Here is a 21,363-nt window from a genome sequence, read left to right as displayed (position 1 = left end):
ACAGGACTGAGGCTTTTTTTATCCTTTAGAAGTTACATGTCTAGAGCAATGAAGCTCCTTCCATCCAAATGAAGTTATGTTATGACTCCTATATATGATGTTACACAGTTTTAAGACAGGCAGCTTCCTCCACGCTCTGGCATCTTTGGTAGTGGTCCTACTCATATACAAATTGGTGGATTGAATAGCTTTTTAAAGTGATGTTCTTGTAAAGAATGTATGCTTATTCACTTCCTTCAAGGCCAACTTAGAAATCATGAAGCCTTTCACAAAGCCTTCTCTGACCACCATTAGGTAAAAGTGGTCCGTCCTTGCCTCCAACTTCTCAGAACCCTTTCTCCGGCCCTCTCCTTTGCAGTTACTTTCCGCACACTACTCCATATCACAGTTATTTATATCATAGTTACAGATGGACATTGAAAGAGGTAAGTTTAGATTTAACGGAGGGAAAAACTTACTAATAATTAAACTCTCTGAAAGTGGACCTCTGGAGGCAATGGGTGCAACCTCATTTGAACAAGTACACCTTGGATGATCCCTTGTAAACAAGGGACGTTTGTGGAGAGGTTATTATTTAGGGATAGATTAGACTAGATTACCTCTGCAGTCCCTTCCAGCTCAGAAATCCTGTTATTATTATATGTAGGTATCTTCCCACATTAGGCTGTAAGCTTTTTTTTAACTTCAGAATCTGTATCTTATCTTTGTTATCTGTAGTGTCTTTCACAAAGCCTTATGTGTGGTTGATAGCTTAATAAATTTTGAACTGAAAACAAAGGAAGTAGGGCAGCTAGGTGGCACAGTGGATAGATAGAGTGCCAGTCTTAGAGTCAGGAGGGCTCATCTTTCCAAGTTCAAATCTGGCCTCAGACACTTAAGAGCTATGTGGGCAAGTCACCTAACCCCGTTTGCCTCAGTTTTCTCATCTATAAAATGAACTGGCAAAGAAAATGGCAAATCACTCCAGTATCTTTGCCAAGAAAACTCCAAACAGGGTCACGAAGAGTCAGACATGACTAAAAACAACTGAACAACACCAAAGGAAATAGATGAACTTTTGACCTTTGGATAGCCTGTAATCAATTCTGTAATTTTTCCCCTTAGGATCAGGTAACTCTAAGCAAAAATAATGAATTAGAGCAAGAGGATAAGATTTATAACTGTTGCTTACAGAGTAGAGGGCCAGAACTTAAGACATACCCAGTACACTTTTCTAAGTTGCCATATTTAGGGTGAAGAGCTTGACTACTGAAGGACTGGCTTCTTACCAATTTGGATTTCTTGACTTCTTTGCCTGGAGGAAATAAGTAAAAATAAACATTTAAACTGTGATTTGTTTTTCACTTTCACTAACAAAAAAAAAGATCTAAGTTGTTCTGTCAGAGAAGACTAACTGAAATATCTGGAAGATAATCTAATAAGACATTTCAATTGTACCCTACATATTACCAAAGAACATGGAAACAACTAACAAGAAAATGCAAAAGGTACAGTCTCTGGTATGTCCTCTAATTGCATGTACCAACTCTTTTCCCACAACTAATGTGTATACAAAGAAGGAAGCAGCATAAAAGGAAGTTGTTCCTTACTTGTTGATGGGGTGCATGAAGATGATCCCGCAACACTCATAGGAATGGTTTTCGGCAGAACAGCTGATGTTTTACTGTCTCTACCTGCAATTTGGTGAAAGTGCTTTCGTTATTTTTATCACTCAAATTTTACTGAACTCTATACATATATAACAGGAAATGAGATTACAAAAGCTGTTTCTTCACATACCACCTAAATCTCAGTATTTTTTTTCATACATCCTTATTTATATGCTTTAGACTTAGTTATTCATTGCTCAGTCCTCACTCTCTCCTGGTTCTATCTCACTGTTCCTTTGCTGGAGCTTTATCCAGGCCACGCCCTATACCCACAGGTGTCCTTCAGGGTCTGCCTAGGGCCGTCCTCTCTTCTCCCTCTGTGCTACACTCGGTGACCTCAGCAGCGCCCGTGGATATAATGACTATTTCTGTGTTGATGATTCCCAAATCTACCTGACTGTCTGCTGACCTCCAACTGTGTATCTCCAAATGCCTTTTAGACATCTTGAACTGAATGTCCAGTAGACAATTTAAACTCAATCTGTCCAAAACAACTCATTATCTTTCTTTCTTTTCTTTTTTTTTTTTGGCTAGACAGTGGGTAAGTGACTTGCCCAGGGTCATACAGCTAGTAAGTGTGTTGTGTCTGAAGCTGGATTTGAACTCAGGTCCTCCTGAATCCAGGGCTGGTGCCCTATCCACTGCGCCATCTAGGTGCCTCAATTCATTATCTTGCACTCTAAACACTTCCCTTGTCATACCTTCCCTATTATCGTAAAGGAAGACATGATCTTCCCAGTTACCCAGGCTCACAACCTTGGTGTCATCTTGGATTCTTCACTCTCACCCCATATATCAAGCTATTGCTAAGGGCTATCAACTTCACTTTTGTAACATCATTCAAATATACCCCCTTTTCCCTTCTACACACTGCAACTAACCTAGTGCCGACCCTCATGACCTCATGCCAGGACTACTGTAATGGTCTGCTGGTGGGTCTGCCTGCCTCAAGTCTCTTCCCAATCCAGTCCATCCTCCATTTAGCCACCTAAGTGATAAAGTGATTTTCCTACAGTGCAGATCTGACCATGTCACCTCACCTCACTACTCAATAAATTCCAGTGGTTCTCCATTGCTTTCAGGATCAAATACAAAATGCTCTGTTTGGCATCAAAGCCCGTTATAATCCAGACTCTTCCTACCTTTCTGGTCTTCTTTCACCTTATATCCCATCATGTATTCTTATTGTTGTGAGGCAATCGAGGTTAAGCGACTTGCCCAGGGTCACATAGCTAGTAAATGTCAAGTGTCTGAGGCCAGATTTGAACTCAGGTCCTCCTGACTCCAGGGCCAGTGCTCTATCCACTGTACCCCCTAGCTGTCCCCACCATGTACTCTTCAATTCAGAGACACTGGCCTCCTGGGCTGTTCCAGGAGAATAAGAAACTCCGCCTCTTTTTTTGCTTTAAATTAATTAATTAATTTTTAGTTTTCAACATTCACTTCCCAAAATCCTTTTTGAGCTCTTCCATGGCCTGAGACTGATTCATATTTTTCTTGGAGGCTTTGGATGTAGGAGCTTTGACTTTGTTGTCTTCTTCTGGTTGTATGTTTTGATCTTCTTTATCATCAAAGAAAGATTCTATGGTCTTACTTTTTTTGTGCAGTTTGCTCATTATCCAAGCCAATTACTTGAGTTTTAAACTCTTTGTTAAGGTAGGGATCTGCTTCCAGTGTGGAGAATGTACTGTCCCAAGCTTCAGGGGTTTTGTGCAGCTGTTTTCAGAGATACTTTTAGTGACCTGTAAATTTTCAGTTCTTCCGAGGTGGTACGATCAAGCGCGAGGTGTTTACTCCTTTCCTGGCCTGGCCTCTGGTCTATGAGTGACCACAAACACTCTTTTCTGCCTTGGAACTGTGAGGAGGATTCTCTCTTTACCGCTACTACAAGCTCCACCATGCCAGTGCTTCTCCTTGCCCCAGGACCACCACCCAGAACTGTGACCCAGTTCCAAAGCAAGAGAATCCTGCCTCAGTGCTAGTAAAGAGATCCCTCCAATCCCCCTCTGATCAGTCACTTGATTTCCCCCTCAGTCTGTGGACTGGAAGCTCTAGAAGCAGCCATTGCCCCAGGGGTGCACAGGGATTGGGGCTGAGATCAAGCTTCTCTCTCACTGTGGTCACAGACCTTTCCTATTGACCTTCTAAGATGTCTTTGGCGTTTGTGGGTTGAGAAGTCTGGAAACCACCACAGCTCCCTGTGATTCAATCTCCCGAGGCCTGTTCCAGGTTTGCTGAGGCCTGGTCTTTGCCTGTGCACCCGTGATGAACTACACTCCTCTCCCAGCCTGGCACAATCAACCATCCAGGTTGTCTTGGGCTGGAAATTTGTTTCACTGTCTTTTTGTGGGTTCTGCTGCTCTAGAATTTGTTTAGAACCATTTTTTACAGCTATTGGGAAGGGTTTGGGGGGAGAGCTTAAGCAAGTCACTGTTTTTACTCTGCCATCTTGGTTCTGTCCCCTTCAACATTCACTTCCACAAGATTTTGAGTTCCACATTTTCTCCGCATATCTCCTCTCCCCCACCCCAAGACAGCATGCATTCTGAATATCCCTTCTCCTAATCTCCTAATCTGCCCTCCCTTCTATCACCCACCCCCCTCTTATCCTCTTCCCCATCTATATTCCTGTAGGGCAGGATAGATTTCTATATCCCATTGCCTGTATGTCTTAATTCCCAGTTGCATGAAAAAACAATTTTTAACATTTGTTTTTAAAACATTGGGTTCCAAATTCTCTCCCTTCCTCCCTCCCCACCCACTCTCACTGAGAAGGCAAGCAACTCAATACAGGTTATACATGTGTAGTCATGCAAAACACTTCCATAATAGTCATGTTGTAAAAAACTAACTCTATTTCCCTTCATCCTATCCCACCCCCCATTTATTCTATTCTCTCCTTTGACCCTGTCCCTCCTCAAAAGCATTTGCTTCTGATTATCCTTTCCCCCAAACTGCTGTCCCTTTTATTGTTCCCCCCTCTCTTATCCCCTTGTTATTCCCTCCTTAAGCCAAATCCAATGAGAAAAAGGTTCACTCATTCCCTCTCACCTTCCCCTGTTTCCTCTCCAGTGTAAAAGCTTCTTTTCTTGTCTGTTTTATGTGAGATAATTTACTCCATTCTACCTCTCCCTTTCTCTTTCTCCCAGTATAATTCTCTCACCCCTTAATTTTATTTTTTTAGATATCACCCCTTCATTTTCAACTCACTCTGTGCCCTCTATCTAGCTATACATATTTTTCCCCTCCAACTACTCTAATACTGAGAAAGGTCTCATGAGTTACAAATATCATCTTTCCATGTAGGAATGTAAACAGTTCAACTTTAATAAGTCCCTTATGATTTCTCTTTCCTGTTTACCTTTTCATGCTTCTCTTGAATCTTGTATTTGAAAGTCAAATTTTCTATTCAGTTCTGGTCTTTTCATCAAGAATGCTTGAAAGTCCTCTATTTCAATAACTATCCATTTTTACCAATGGAAAGATTATACTCAGTTTTGCTGGGTAGGTGATTCTTTGTTGTAATCCTATCTCCTTCCAGAATATTATATTCCATGCCCTCCGGTCCCTTAATGTAGAAGCTGCTAAATCTTGTGTTATTCTGATAGTGTTTCCACAGTACTTGAATTGTTTCTTCTGGCTGCTTGCAATATTTTCTTCTTGACCTGGGAACTCTGGAATTTGGCTATAATATTCCCAAAGAGTTTTCCTTTGGGGATCTCTTTCAGGAGGTTATCGGTGGATTCTTTCCATTTCTATTTTACCCTCTTGTTCTAGAATATCAGGGCAGTTTTCCTTGATAATTTCTTGAAAGATGATGTCTAGGCTCTTTTTTTGATCATGGCTTTCAGGGAGTCCAATAATTTTTAAATTCTCTCTCCTGGATCTATTTTCCAGGTCAGTTGTTTTTCCAGTGAGATATTTCACATTGTGTTCTATTGTTTCATTCTTTTGGTTTTGTTTTATAATTTCTTGATTTCTCATAGAGTCATTAGCTTCCATTTGCTCCACTCTAATTTTTAAGGAAGTATTTTCTTCAGTGAGCTTCTGGACTTCCTTTTCCATTTGGCCAATTCTGCTTTTTTAAGGCATTCTTCTCCTCATTGGCTTTTTGGACCTCTTTTGCCATTTAGGCTAGTCTATTTTTTTAAAAGTGTTATTTTCTTCAGTATTTTTTGGATCTCCTTTAGCAAGCTGTTGACCTTGTTTTTCATGATTTTCTTGCGTCACTCTCACTTCTCTTCCCAGTTTTTCCTCTACTTCTCTTATTTGCTTCTCAAAATCCTTTTTCAAGATCTTCCATGGCCTGGGACTGATTAATATTTTTCTTGGAGGCTTTGGATGTAGGAGCTTTGATTTGTTGTCTTCTTCTGGTTGTATGTTTTGATCTTCTTTGTCACCAAAGTAAGATTCTATGGTTTGACTTTTTTTTTTGTACTGTTTGTTCATGTTCCCAGCCAATTACTTGAGTTATAAACTCTTTGTTAAGGTAGGGGTCTGCTTCCAGTGTGGAGAACCCCAAGCTTCAGGGGTTTTGTGCAGCTGTTTTCAGAGATACTTCTAGGGACCTATACATTTTCAGTTCTTCCAAGGTGATATAATCTAAGGAGAGGTGTTGACTCCTTTCCTGGCCGGGGCTATTGTCTATGAGTGATCACAAGCACTCTTTTCTACCTTGGAACTGTGAGGAGGATTCCTTCTTCACTGCCACTACAAACTCCATCATGCCAACACTCCTCCTTGCCCCCAGACTGCCACTCAGAACTGTGACCCAGTTCCAAGTACTGGCAAAGCAAGAGAATCCTGCCTCAGTGCTAGCAAAGAGATCCCTGAAATCCACCTCTGATCAGCCACTTGATTCCCCCTCAGTCTGTGGGCTGAGAGTTCTGGAAGCAGCCACTGGCCCAGGGCTGTGCCAGAACTGGGGCCAGACTGAGCTCTTCTCTCACTGAGGTGAGACCTTTCCTACTGACTTTCTAAGTTGTCTTTGGCGTTTGTGGGCTGAGAAGTCTGGAAACCACCACAGCTGCCCTTGATTCAATCCCCTGAGGCCTGCTCCAGGTTTGCTGAGGCCTGGTCTTTGCCTGTGTAGCCCATGCTGAACTGTGCTCCTCTCCCAGCCCAGTGCAATAGACCTTTCTGATCAACCATCCAGGTTGTCTTGGGCTGGAAATTTGTTTCACTCTATCTTTCTGTGGGTTCTGCTGCTCTAGAATTTGTTTAGAGCCATTTTTTGTAGGTGTTTCTAGGGGTTTGGGGGAGAGCTCTAGCAAATCACTGCTTTTACTCTGCCATCTTGGCTCTGCCCTAAACTATTATTCTTAACTACCATTTTTCAGCCAAACTCCTAGGAAAAGCCAACACTCCACCTCTTGACTTCAAGCATTTTCTCCAGCCTTTTCCCAGGCCTGGAATGCTCTCCTTCCTTACCTCTGTCTACAGACTCCTTTGGCTTCAAGTTCAAACTAAAATCCCACCTCCTAAGGGAAGTCTTTCTCAACTCCTCTTAATTCTAGTGCTTTCCTTCTCTTCATTATTTTTTTATTTATCCTGCATATAGCTTGTTTGCACATAATTGTTTGCTTGTTGTCTCTCCAATAACACTGTCCCTGAGAGCAGGGACTGACTTTTGCCTTTTTTTGCATCCCTGGTGCTTAACAGTGCCTGGCATACAGTAAGTTCTTAATAAATGTTTATTGACGGACAGACTGAGTCAAACTTTCTTAGTGTCATCAAAAACAAAACAGTTCTACCATCCTTAATCTTTTCTTTAAAGGGAACTAAAATTGCATATTTCATTAACATTATAATTTATATTTTTCCTAACTCTGAAACATGCTTATGCTAAAACCATCTTGTTAAATGCAAAAGAGTAATAGTCCCTATCAAGTTAAAAACCGAGTATTGTTCTTCATAATGTAATCATTAAACAGTGAAGGTAAGGAATACAAATGACTTACGTTGTTTCTTTTCAAAGACTTTATCACTATTTTGTCTTCCCTCATTCTGCTGCTTCTCTTTTTCTAGTTGCTCCTGTTATTGAAACATTATTCATAAAATTAAGACAATACAGGTTAAGCAAATTTTAAAATTTCTGTAATGAAATCTTAAGCTTCAAGATCTTAAGCTTCAACAATGACATTTAATTTCCTATAAATGAATAGCTCATTAGAAGCATAAAACATGTGCTTCCAAATCACATTCAATGATGCCACAAGATTTTCTGAGTTCTTTTTAATTCCTCATGGTAGATGTACCAAAAACAGTAAGTCAACATTTTCTGAAAAGTAAACTCAGAGATTCTCTTTTATCAGCCAAAATAAATAATATATCTGTCTTTCACATTAGTAATGTTTAATTAGGGTATTTCATTTCTATTTAAAAAATTCTCAAAATAATGTTTATGTAGAAAGTAAATGAAATTAATTAAAATAATTTCTTAGTTTTCCATAAAAAGATTTGCATTATGTAGAGAAGAAAGGGTGAGCCATTCAAAGAACTGAATTTTCTCAATAAATGAAGATTGTGTATTTATATTTACACTATTAAAAAACACCTTTAAATGGAAAACTTTCCAAATAGTATAGATTACTGAACTTCTTAAATAGAAAATGGCTTGTCTTTGTAAAGAAAAATATCCACAACCTCTTTTGTTGGCTTTCATGGATATGGAACACAATTGAATGTTTTTTGGATAACTCAGGGTCATCATCAGGATGAGCAGTTACTGGAGTGAGGCACGTAGAGGTTGGGTGGTACAATAGAATGAGCAGTTCTGGAGTTGAGTCAGAAGATGTGGGTTTAATTCCCACATCTCACATTTATTTACTTCATGTCATATATATGACATGTCATATACATGATCTCTAAGTCCCTTCTACTTTTAAATTTATTCTACCATTGTTTTCCATAGGTACACTATGAAGCTATGCTTTATCTAGTGTGAAAACTATGGTGCCATGATTCATTCAGGTTACTGTATAGGGCTGTTTATAGGGGTTTTTTTCTTTTATTTCCACTAGGCTTTTCAACTCTCATGACAAGCAGTTTGAGCCATTATTGTCAAGCAAGCATCTCTGTTTCTAGTCAGTGAATGGACCAAGTAAATAACATCAGGCATAATCTTTGGCTCACTGACTTTTTTTGGCTAAGGTCAGTACTGTTTATTCCACAAAATACTTTTTCTTATTGCCAGCATTTTTTTCAGTTATGTGCCAGATTTCTTGATTTACTACACATGACATTCTACTGCAAAAGTAATTTGGGCACTCAAATTAATGGTTCACCTCTTCATTCACAAGTGGTGTTTCCCACAACCATTTTATTTCTGAAAAGGGGAAGAATCATGTTTCTGTATGCCCCAATTTCTGTTCATAAAAAATGTCCCCTGTTTTCACATTAGAGATATGTAAAAAATGGAAGGAGCCTATCTTTGCATATTCTTAAATAATTCACATTGCTAGAACAAAACAAACTTATTACTGGTCAGTTTTATTTTCGCACCTGCTTACATCCTCCTTGTTGTTACTTTCAAGAAAGTATAAATGGAAAATCTATGTTAACACATGCTCATCAGTTTTGTCTTTGGTGATATCATGGCCTATTTAAAAAGCTTGACTTTAAGTTTCCTCTTTATCAAATGTCATTTTCATTGTCTCTTAGAAATCACTTTTAATGACACATAAAATGTAACAAAATTCCAAACTCTTCAAAAAGTATTTTTTTCTTAACGACAACATCAATAAAACCAAACTGTTGAACTTCTTCATTTTCCTTATGTTAGATGTGCAAGGGATTAGTTGAAGTAAGAGAACCCTTTGTTTGCCTACTCATATTTTAAATTTTCTGTTTTGTATCTAAACTTAACAAAATATTAAGCATCTATTATTTCAAATCACTAAGACTTCTTAATTATTTTACCTTATCGAAGCATAGTCTCATTTGCTTAACCTTATATGTGGGGAAATTTGAATTTAAAAAATAAACATACTAGAACTTACATACTCAAATGAAAGTTATGATCTTCAAAGTTCAAAACCTTAGGAGGCAATCTACATACTTATTCTAGCAACATTGCCTTGAATTATCCTTCAATGTTTAAAAAATATTATTTTGAAGATCATTAATGGTGGCAAATATTCATCTTTTGAGGTTTGAAATTTGATTCTAGACTAAGCCAAAAGTTGTTCATAGTCAAGTCTGGTGGATATAGTAGATGATCAAATCTGATCAAATTTTTTGGTGGGGGATTAGAGGAATCAAAACTGAGAAATGACTATGAAGAAATGAGACTTATTTTCTTGTGTGGCTAATAAAAGGGCTCTAAAAGGTAACTCCAAAAATGAATTTTGACAAAGACAGGTTCACTAGAATACATGCACAGCTTCCCTATGTAACTGCTAAAAGACAGCATTCATTTAGATGAATAAGTTTAGGGATGTTTGTTTGAGAACAATGTTATCATTATTTCATAGTCTTTGATTTAATATATTCTATTTAGTCAATTTTCAACATTTATTGAACGTCTGCGGTGAAAAGCACTAAACCAGGTGGTAATCCTACGTAGCTTAGTTATAGATACTTAAAGCAGGCACTGAAATTATGCTGTAAATAGTAGTCAACATATCAGAACCTTTTTTAATCTGAATGTGGGGTTGGCTATTTCTGAATAGGCTGGGGACTCCCTGACACCAAATTTGACTAGAGGCTTGACCTAGAGCACATTTGGTAGAAAAGAGGTTGGAAATTATTTTTCTAGTCAATTAACCAACAAGCATTTATAAAGTGCTACAATATACAGGCACAGGAAAACAAAGACAAAATGAAACAGTTCTTGCCTTCAAGAAGCTTGCATTCTATTGGGGGAAACAATATCACACACATATCACACACATACCACACACACACACATACACATAAATACAATGCAATTCCAAGGAGTAATTTGTAGGTGGGGGATCAGGAAAGGCCTCATGTAGGAGATGGCACTTGAGCTAAACTTTGAAAGTCGCTAGAGATTCAAAAAGGAGATGGGAGGAGAAGCACATTCTGGGCCTCTGCAAAAGAATGGAGATGGAATGATGCCCTGTATCAATCTAGCCAATCTGATTGCAATGTAGAGTGCATGAAGTGTAGCAAGTATAGTAAGCTTAGAAAAGTCATCTGAAATCAGGTCTTGGAGGGACAAACAGAGGAGTCTGTATTTATCCTAGAGGTTATGGAGATCTACTGGGGCTTTTTGAATAACAGAACAACATGGCCAAACCTGTCCTTTAGGAATACTCCTTTGGTAGCTGCATGGAGGATGGACTGGAGAGGGGCAGGAAGACCGATCAGGAAGATATTACAATAATTTAGGTAAGAGGTCATAAGGGCTTGAACTAAAGTAGTGACTGTATTAGTGGAGAGAGGGGATGAGTGAGAGATATTATAGAGGTAGAATCAAGAAGATGTGGCAAATGAGGGGTGAAGGAGAGGGAAAAATCAAGGATGATTCCAAAGTTCTAAACCTGTGTGACTGGAAGAATGCCAGAAACAAGGAAGTTTTAAAGCTCTGAAAAAGGGTAGTTTTTTGGGGGTGAGGGAGGAAGGGGAGAAAATGAGTTTAGTTTTGGACATCTAGGTGGAGATGTTTCTTAAGTGTGGGTGCCCCCTTGATATATAGATTTGGAATTAATTGCAAAGAGATGATCACTGATGGGTACTGATAAGATCACCAAGAGAGAAAGAGTATATAAAGAGAAGAGAAGAGAAGAGGGCCCAGGAAAGAACCTTGGGATACACATATGGAAATGGTTTATGATCCAGCAAATAAGAATGAAGAGCGATAGGATAAGTAGGAGAATCAAGAGAGAAGAGTGTCACAAACCCCCAAAGAAGACAGAGTACCCTAGTATCCCAACTGAAATAATGTCTCTTTTCACCCTGAGGAAAGAAGGGATACTCATGACTCCTGCCCCAGCCCTTGGTGTAATGTAACATAGAAACACAGAATCACATAGAATTTCTAAGTTGCAAGAGAACTCAGCTGCCAATTAGTACAACTCAGACCCAAAAGGAACAGTCACTATAACAAACCTGATAAGTAGTCATAAAGAATATGCTTGAAGACCTCCAATGAGGGAGAATCCACTTCTTCTCCAAAACAACCCACTCATTTTTCAACACAGCTTCTCCAGGCTAACCTTCCCAGTTCTTTCAGATAAGCCTCATACCACGTGAACTCTTATCATCCCGACTGCCCTCTTCTGGACATTCCCTCCATCTTAACACGTCCTTCTTAAGCTGTGACATCCAGAACTGAACACAATAATCCAGATATGGTCTTGTTACCTTTTTTTTGTTAATTATTTACACTACTGACTCACATTGAGCTTGTAGTCTGCCCAAATCCCCAGCTCTTTTTGAGACATCCTACTGATTATGATGCCTCCATCTTATGTTTGTGAAACTGACTTTTCACAAGCAATGCTTCCCATTCTGGATGTCAACAAATACCTCTTTAGTGATCTGTTTTATAATTTCCCCCGGAACAAAATGCAAGCTCTCTAGCTAGAAAGTAGCTTTCAGGCTTTGTTTACTTTCCTCTTTGGAAAATTAGGACATTTTCCCTTCTCCAGTCATTTTCCATAATCTGTCAAATATCACTGAAAGGCCTTGCTAATCACATTTATCAATTCTTTTAGTACCTGAAGATACAGTTCATCTATAGCAGGTGACCTGAATTCATCAAACGTAACAAGATGCTCTCTTACTATCTCCTTCCTTATCTTGGATTTCAACTCTGTTAACCACTTCGGTTCTGCCATTCCCTGTACAAAGGCCATTTTCCTTGCCCAAGAAAACAGAAGACAAGAATTGAGCAATTCTGCTATCCTTTTCTATTAGCTATGAGCATTCCATCCAGCCCAAACAACAGTCTTATCCTTTCTTCAATCCTGCCCTTTCCTCTAATATGCCTTTAAAAACCTGTTTGGTTGTCATTCTTCACTTTTCTTGTGAGCCTCCGCTCCTTCTGAGCATTAGTACTTCCAACACGGTTGTGACAAGCTCTTATATTTGTCCCTTGTTACTTGTCCTTGTTTCCATCCTCTGTACGTATAGCCTATAAAACCTCAGCTGGCTAATAAAGTCGTTGGGTATCCACATTGGTCTCCAGACAATTTTCACTTTTCTGACTCAATGGAATAGTATCTCTTTGTATTTTTAGAAGTTTGTTCTTGAAAGGCTATTATTCTTTATAGACTGATTTCCACGAATTCATACCCAGCCTTCTTGAATCCTTTGAAATATGCTCTCCTAAAATTTAGGGTGCATGTCATACTTTGGCTTTCTATTTCTTTCTACATCACAAAATCTAGGAGAGACAGTCATTTCTTTTCAATTTCCCATCATCTGCATCCCAGCTACCTATTTCTCCCTATTAGTGAGAAGCAGATCCAGCATGGCATATTCCTTTATTAATTTCTCTGTCCTGTAAAGGATGACATTATCATTAAGGCATGTGAAGAAGATTTTGTAGCTGCTTTGCTTCTGGGAGACAGAAAACTCTAACAAGATGTCTGATGACAAAATCACTTTTAATACCCTCCATTGGTTTTTTACTCTGCTACTTACCACCATGCTCCCTCTACTTCTTGTTTCTGTTTTTTTTTCTTTTTTTTTTTTATTTGGTTAGGCAATGGGGTTAAGTGACTTGCCCAGGGTCACACAGCTAGTAAGTGTTATGTGTCTGAGGCTGGATTTGAACTCAGGCCCTCCTGAATCCAGGGCCAGTACTCTATCTACCTAGCTGCCCCCACTTCTTGTTTCTGAACTTCTTCCCATGAATGTGTTTTTAACTATAAAATGCTATTTCTCCCCGCCCCCATCCCTTTCACATGTCTTCTTTCTTTTGAATAAAGTATATCTTTCTAGAGCCACACGTATTCCAGTGACAGATCTCATCCTACTAAGTCTCAGGGATACTCATGAGGTCAAACTTGTTTCCTTGCACTAGGACCGCTAGTTCCTCTTGCCTATTGCCTAGACTTTAATAACCACAATAATGAACACTTACATGTTGTTTTAAGATTTGCAAAGTGATTTACATACATTATTTCATATGATCCACATAACAACCCTATGAAGGAGAAGTGATTATTATCTCCATTTTTCAGATAAGGAAGCATTTCAGTACAGACACAGTACACTCACAGGATTTACTACTGGGTCCCTTTTGGGATTTTTGTCTTCTGTGACCCTCTGCTACTCTTCTTTCTCCTTCATTGTAGTTACCTTCTACATTATCTATGTTGGTACATATAACTACTAATCAATTCTCTTCCTCCTATTCATTTTAGTTCGAGGCCCTTTTGATTAGATTTGCAATATGCCCAGCAAGTGCATTCTTATGAGGTTTTGTTAGATGCATTCCCTTTCTGGCCAGCAGCCTGTCATCCCTCTACGCAAAGCCATGGTCCACAAGTCCCAGTCCTTATCCTGTGTAACTCTAGGAGGTTACCTCACGTCCATGAACCTATTTCCTCCTCTTCAAAATGGCAGAATGGGTGAGATGGCCCCCAAGGCCCCTTCTAGCTCCAGATCTAGCAGACAAGGATACTAGTCTCAGACTCGACACTTCCCAAATCAGTCTTTTTTTCTAAATTCCTTATCTTCAGGGGACAACAGTGAGGAAAATGCAAACTGTGCCCCATTTTGGTCTTTAGTTTCCTGCCTAAGATTTTGTAATCTTTAGCAAAACTTTTTAGGCTCCTTCAGCGTTATCATGTATGCCCTGCTGAATCACCAAAAGGGGAATAGGTCTTTGGAGGTTTGCTTAGCTTTTAGATACACTCCTTTTCACTGCTGATATCAAGTGGACGAATTATTCAGTAACCCTCTGAAGAGGAAGTCATCAACCACCACTTTTCCTCTTCTTCCTCTGACCTTTCCGAGATGATTTCTTCCCTGATGCCATATGAGGTTCTCCTACACCATTCCTTGGGGAGAAGCAGCTGCTTCTTTCTCAGAACATCTAGTTCCCCTCTCTTCAGGAAAAGCCTCAAATCTATCTGTCAGCTCTATGTGTACAGCTATCCTTCTCTTTCTGTTCCACATCTGGGTGACATTTTTCCACTTTCCAACCTCCTGACATGGGTCAAATCTCCCCAGCTCCACCCTCACATTCATTTTTTTTTTCCTGTGGAAGCCCAGCTTCTGTTTCATTTAAGAACAGTCCATTTTCTGTAACAACGTGGAGTATAAAGATGTGTTCCTTGAGTTCTTTTCACCTTCTCTTTGAGGGAATTAGGACTGCAAGTAGTTAATGTGGGAAATAAACCATACCAACTTCATCTTGTGACTCAATTCTAGAGCTACCTCAGTTCCCTTTCTATTCAATTATGGGTCTAGTCCAATTTCTGTCTTGTGAGAAAATTTTATTCAATTGTGGGAATTGGGAAAAAGCCTTATTGCATTGTTTGAATCTAGCTCTGTGTGGCTGGGAAAAGGGACCACCCCTACCTGCTGCTTAGAGACCCTTAACTAAGGACCTAGCTTATGCTGACCAGAACCCCAGTCAGATCCAAAGACTGATGCCAGGAGTTTTCTCACAACTGTACATCTCAAGCAACCCATATGTCTTATCTGAAAACTGGCCTTGTACCGATCAATCAATTATTGTTTCCATGTTCCTCTGATTGTTCACAGACACTTGGGAGGACGGGGGCGGGGTAGGATACCTTCTTTTCTGATTTCAGAGAATTTCATCTGTTCACACCTTCCCAATTTGGAAAAGCCCTTAATCTTTCCTTCAGTTAGAAATCAGATTACCTAATGTTGTATCCTGATTGTTTCCCTTTAATTAATTGCCCTTATTTGATTGTTTTAAACGTACAGAAGACCTCCATGTAGCGTCTGGTCTCCATATGGAGTCTCCATGTATAGAAGTCTGTCTTCCTCTGTAATTCGGGGTCCAGGCCAAAGCTGAGGAGTCCCAGCCCTGCTTTGCTGGGCAGTTGTCATGCGTTGCTTAATAAATCGATATGCTCAGAAGATCAAGCCTTTGTTTTCTCAGTCATTTCATCTTTCACCTGCCACCTCTTCCCTTAGGAAGACCAGTCTACAGCCTCAGAAACACAGATATTAGTCACATCATCTATGATCCAGGGACCTTAAGTTGCTATAAAGAAATGTGATTCCAAATAGAATGAGTAAGAATTTAAATCATCATTTCTAAAAAGGTCAAAAAATATTTTTTGAAAGCAGCATGGTGTAGTGGATGGGAGAGCTAGTGTTGCAACTAGGAAGACCTAGGTTCAAGTCCAGCTTCTGACATGTACTGGCTGTGTGACACTTGGCAAAACAAGTCATCTCACAACCCCCTAAGACTTAAGTCGAAGAGAAAGTGCCAACTTTCATTGATCGAAGGAGTTTATTCACCTAGGGGTTCCCTAAGCCAATGAAATTGCAGGTCTAGGTCCTTTCCCAGCCCTTATATGAAAGGCCCTATGTTAGGCACTGAGGACAGGACAAAGATGTTTAAGACCTAGGAGCTATGCATCACAAACTGACAACTCAACGGGAGGAAAATGCCATGTACACACATCACTACTAGACTGGCTAAACAAAAACCAAACCCTTAAACCCTAGATCTCTTTTAAAGAAAAGAATGGGTGAACGCTGAAAGATGATGATTATAGGATATGCTGAGGTTTTTACACAAGTCATCGCTGAAGAAAAATCATGGTTTATTTCTGGACAAATACGTAAAATAAAAACGCCATAAAAGCACACAAGAGGAGCAAAATGCTATGAGAACTCACAGGAAGGAGAGATTGCTTTTGTCTGGGTTTAACAAAGAAGGCTACGAGAGAGATGATATCTGAACCGGGGCTTGGAGGACAATGTTATTTCAACTAACAGAGTTGGGGAGAGGCAAGGTAACGGCATGAGCAAAGAAAAGGAGCCAGGAGAGTGATAAGGCCTGCTTGGGAAAGCAGTGGTTAAAGTCTAGCCACTAGGGCACCTGAAGGAAAGGAGCATTGAGGCCAGAAAGGGGGGTTGGGGGGAGACTATGGAGGCCCTTTGTTAACAGGCTAAAAAACATGATTTTATTTGATAGGAAATGGACCATCATTGACCACAGGAGATGATGTGATCAGCTTTATGTATGTGCTAAAAAAAAGTTTAATGCAATAGCAGGGTATAAGACAAATGGATCCCTCCAGGTGAGGAGGTCACACCCTCAAGGCAAATTTTGCTGTGGTTTTGGAAAGAAATGATTTTTTTCTCTTCCATACCAGCTAACAGCATGACAGCGAGGGCATTAAGACAAGAAGGGGGATATTTCTTTGGTCTAGAAATCTCCTCAATACCACAGAAAACACAAAATAAAAACAAAATTCCCTTAAAGTAGGAATTCCCCAAGGCTTTTGTGCTCTTTCCTTCCCCCAAATTCAATGAAGACAATCAGAGGAGGATAGGTATCCTTCTAATTCATGAAAGGCTATAATAAAAAGCATCAGATCTTCTGTTTAATCTTTTAAGAAAAATATAGATGGAAAAGACCACTGAGGAGATTCTCATTAAGTTTGGTCCTAAATGTATAGTTGTCATCTGTTGGAGAAGCTTCTCCCATGCTTCTACACAATAAAAGCACTGGAAAAAACCAAACCAAAACAAAACCTACCATTTCCAAAAGAAGGAGTTCTTCTCTTTCTTTCTCCTGATCCAATGAATCTTTTTCGTAAAACCTTTTCTGAAACTGTTTAAAGTTTAAAATGAAATTATGAAACATTAATAATGAGCTTACCACAAATGTTAAATATTCCTTTCAAAGTGAATAGTCTACTTACAGCATCCATAGACATTTCCATTCTGTCCAACTCTAACACAGTCTATTAAAAGAGTTAAAATCTTGGTTATTATTTTTTTTCCAAAACATTAGTTCAATTAAATCAGTCAACTATTTCTTAAAAATATATAGGGAGGAAAACTTGAAGAAAAAAACCTACACTATGGTAAGCTAGAGCAGAGGACCTTGAGCAGATCTCTCTAATTCTAAGCTGGAAAATTCTATGAAATCAGAGTAGCATATGTTAGTACTAAATACCATTTAACATACTATTAACCTAGAGGAGAACAATGCAATGTAATTATGATATAAATATAATAATTAATAATAATGGCTAGCATTTATGTGTTGCGTTAAGGTTTGCAAAGCACTTTGCATAAGTTATCTCATTTGAGTCTCACAACAATTCTGTGAGGTAGGTGCTTGTTTTATAGATAAGGAAATTAAGGCTGGGAGGGGTTAAGTGACTTGCCCAGGGTCACAAAGCTAATAAATGTCTGAAGTAGGACTTGACCTCAGGTTTTCTTTCCACCTTGTCTAGCATTCTTATCCACTGTGCCATCTAGTTGCCTCACTAACTCATACCTATCCTTAATCATATTTTCCTTAGTACTTTGTGCCTATCCTTTATACTGATTTTGCTCTTCATAAGTGTATTCACCTTAGCTGAGTTCTATTAATTCTCAAGACCAAAATAGTCTGAATTTTAATAAACCAGTATAGTGACAATTAAGCTTGCATCTTATGGCTACATAAGCCAATCTGTATTGTGTTCTTTTATCTAAAATATATTTCTTCTGCCTTTTTTTTACATTAAACGTTTATGACAAACTAACAAGGATGCTAAGACAGTGGTGGACGTGACCAGTTCTAAGGCTTTGGTCTAGAACTTTCTTCTTACTATGTCAGAATTTTACTTGACTGAAACAAAATATAATAAATATTACATTATGAAAGACCAATAGTTTAGCTAGTGCAGAATTCTGCCTCTGACAGTCAGTCAATAAGCATATATGAAGTGCTTACTATGCGTCAGGGATTGTGTTAAGCACCGTACACATGAAGAAAGACAAAAACTGGGTCCCTCTCCTCCACGAGCTCACACTATAAAGGGGAGACAACATGTATATAACTAGGCAAATACAAAACATGCAGAGGAGATGGACAGTAATCTCAAGGGGAAAGGGCTTAGCAGCTGGAGGGACTAGGAATGGCCTCCTGAAGAAGGCAGGCCTTGAACAGAGTTTTGAAAGAAGCCAAGGAAACCACGAGGTGGAAGTGAGGAGGCAGACTATCCCAGGCATGGGCACATACAGTAAAAGGTACAGAGACCAGAGACGGAATGTTGTGACCGAGGAGCCCCAAGTAGGACAGAAGAGCTAGACTGCAGAGTGCAGGAAGGACTGAAGTATCAGAAGACTAGAAAAGTAGGAAGGGATCAGGTTATGAACAGCTTTAAATGCCAGAGGACTTTAACAATGAGCATAAGGATAGAAGGAAGCTCACTGGATTAAGCAACAAAGAGCAAGCTATTTAGCAGTGCGGTAGAAACAGAAACATACTATAATGACGGGCTGATGAGGAGAGTGATGCAGTGAATGCAGACTGTCTTGAGGAGAGTTGAGTTGAGTTCACGCTAGATGACTTCAAAGCTTTTAGTAAGTGGAAGAGTAACGAATAGGGGAAGACTTGGTCCTTGCTTGAGGAATAGACTAGGCTAGTCTTCCTTTAAAATGTATTAAAACTATCCTCAAGACTTTACTGGCCCAGAATTCGAAAGCTTGAACCACTGCCATATCTTCCTGGGGTCCTAAGTGCATAAGCTAGCATGACTTCCGAAGAGTCAGGAGCTCCTCCCTCATGCTTCTGAGTGGAAGACCAACATGGCTAACATAGAAGCAGGGAAACTGTATTCTTTCTTAATATTCCTTCCCTGTTATGGCTAAAGCAGACCTCCTTTTGTTAAATATTACATGTCTTCTTTGGGTCTCATTTCATTCTAATTCCAAACCTGAAGCACTAGACCAGTCTAAGTCAGGTCTGGCCCCTACCTAACAAAGACAAAAGGGAAAGTTTGTAGCAGTTGTTTTAGAAATAATGGAATCGGTCAATAAGCATTCATTAAATACCTAACATGTGCCAAGCACCATGCTAAGTGCTGGGGATACAAAGAAAGGTAAAATACAGTCCTTGCTCTTGAAGAGTTCTGAGTCTAATGGGGGAGACCACAGGGAAACACCCCCATGCAAAGAACCAACAGGACAAACAACAGAGGGAAGGCATTAGCATTAAGGGGGACTGTGAAGAGATTCTTGTAGATGGGGGATTTCAGCTACAAAGGTAAAACTGATAGCTTTTGGTAACAGATTACACAAAGGGGCAGCTAGGTGGCACAGTAGATAGAGCACCTGCCCTGGAGTCAGGAGAACCTGAGTTCAAATCCGGCCTCAGATATTTGACACATACTAGCTGTGTGGCCCTGGGCAAGTCACTTAACCCCATTGCTTAGCAAAAAGCAAAAATCAACAAAAAAAAAAAAGGAAAGGGGGAAGCTAGGTGACACAGTGGATAGAGCACTGGCCCTGGAGTCAGGAGAACTTGAGTTCTAATCCGGCCTCAGACACATAACACTCACTAGCTACATGACTCTGGGCAAATCACTTAACCTTAACTGCTTCACCAAAAAAAAAAAAATCCAGAAATAGATTGCACAAGGTGAAGGGGTGTGTGTGTGTGTGTGTGTGTGTGTGTGTGTGTGTGTGTGGTGGGGGAGATGTTAGAGACAATAAGGAGTCCAGGATGACATCTTGGTTGTCAGTCTAGGTGACTGGGAGGATAGTAGTACCCTCAAAGTAATAGGAAAGTTAGGAAAAGGGGGAATGAAAGGTTGGGGCAGGGGGAAGATGATGAGTGCAGTTTTATAAGTGCTGTGTTAAAATGTCTACAGGACAACGGAACCACGGCGCAGAGGCAGCCGCGGCATGAGGAAGGCAGGACCGCAAAGGACCCAGAGGCCAGTGCCATCATGAGTCTCCTAAACAAGCCCAAGAGTGAGATGACCCCTGAGGAGCTGCAGAAGCGGGAAGAGGAGGAGTTCAACACCGGGCCGTGGCGGTGCGCACTCAGTCGGTGAAGAACAACACCCAGGTTCTTATCAATTGCTGGAACAAGAAGAAACTTCTGGGCCGAGTGAAGGCCTTTGACAGGCACTGCAACATGGTCTTGGAGAACGTGAAGGAGATGTGGACGGAGGTACCCAAAAGGGGCAAAGGCAAGAAAAAGTCAGAACCAGGGAACAAAGATCGTTACATTTCCAAGATGCTCCCGAGGAGGGATTCAGTCATCGTGGTCCTCAGGAATCCACTCATTGCTGGCAAGTAGCGGAGCCAGAGCCTCCCCTTCCCACCCCCACACTTGGCTCAACCCAATAAGGCTGAGGGGTCCACTCCTTTTACCTTTTGTGAATAAAACCTTGTTGTTTTTGCAAAAAAATAATGTCTATAGGACATCTAGCTTGAGAAGTCTAATAGGCATCTGGAGATGCAAGACTGCAATTAGCAGAGAGGTAAAGGTTGGATAAGTAATTTGAGAATTGCCAGTAGAGAGATGGTAAATGAATCTATGGGGGCTGATAAGATCACCAAGGGAAATAACAGAGGGAGAAGAGAAGGGACTTCAGGAGAGAGTCCTGTGCGATATCCATGGTTAGCAGGAGTGACTTGGATGACGCAAGAGCACAGGAATCTCAGAAGGACTGTTCAGACTAGTAGGAGGAGAACCAGGAGAGGGCAGCGTAATGAAAACCTCGAGAGAAAAGCATATCAAGGAGGAGGGGGTAACTGATGGTGTTGGAGGCCGCAGATATCAAGAACCATAAGA

General features: G+C 40.0%; 1 protein-coding gene and 1 pseudogene across 5 annotated transcripts in view; one reads left to right on the top strand and one right to left on the bottom strand.

The window, feature by feature from the left end:
* Positions 1–21,363, bottom strand: part of PPP4R4 (protein phosphatase 4 regulatory subunit 4) — a 126,355-nt gene that overhangs the window by 13,609 nt on the left and 91,383 nt on the right. For 4 of the 5 annotated variants that reach the window (XM_021000259.2, XM_021000260.2, XM_021000258.2 and 1 more), the window contains 5 exons: positions 17,486–17,527; positions 17,320–17,394; positions 7,610–7,682; positions 1,590–1,673; positions 1,201–1,294 (listed from right to left, as the gene is read on the bottom strand). In XM_021000259.2, the coding sequence (XP_020855918.1) occupies positions 1,201–1,294; positions 1,590–1,673; positions 7,610–7,682; positions 17,320–17,394; positions 17,486–17,527 (368 nt within the window). The remainder of the gene's footprint in view (positions 1–1,200; positions 1,295–1,589; positions 1,674–7,609; positions 7,683–17,319; positions 17,395–17,485; positions 17,528–21,363) is intronic. The other variant, XM_021000261.2, reaches the window with a different exon arrangement.
* On the top strand, positions 20,480–21,004 carry LOC110217737 (small nuclear ribonucleoprotein Sm D2 pseudogene; annotated as a pseudogene).

This window comes from Phascolarctos cinereus, unplaced genomic scaffold, assembly GCF_003287225.1.
Source record: "Phascolarctos cinereus isolate Bilbo 61053 unplaced genomic scaffold, phaCin_HiC Scaffold_3;HRSCAF=262, whole genome shotgun sequence".
NCBI lineage: Eukaryota > Metazoa > Chordata > Mammalia > Diprotodontia > Phascolarctidae > Phascolarctos > Phascolarctos cinereus.
Note: the sequence above shows the minus strand (reverse complement) of the source record. Positions and strands in the feature narration are given on the sequence as shown.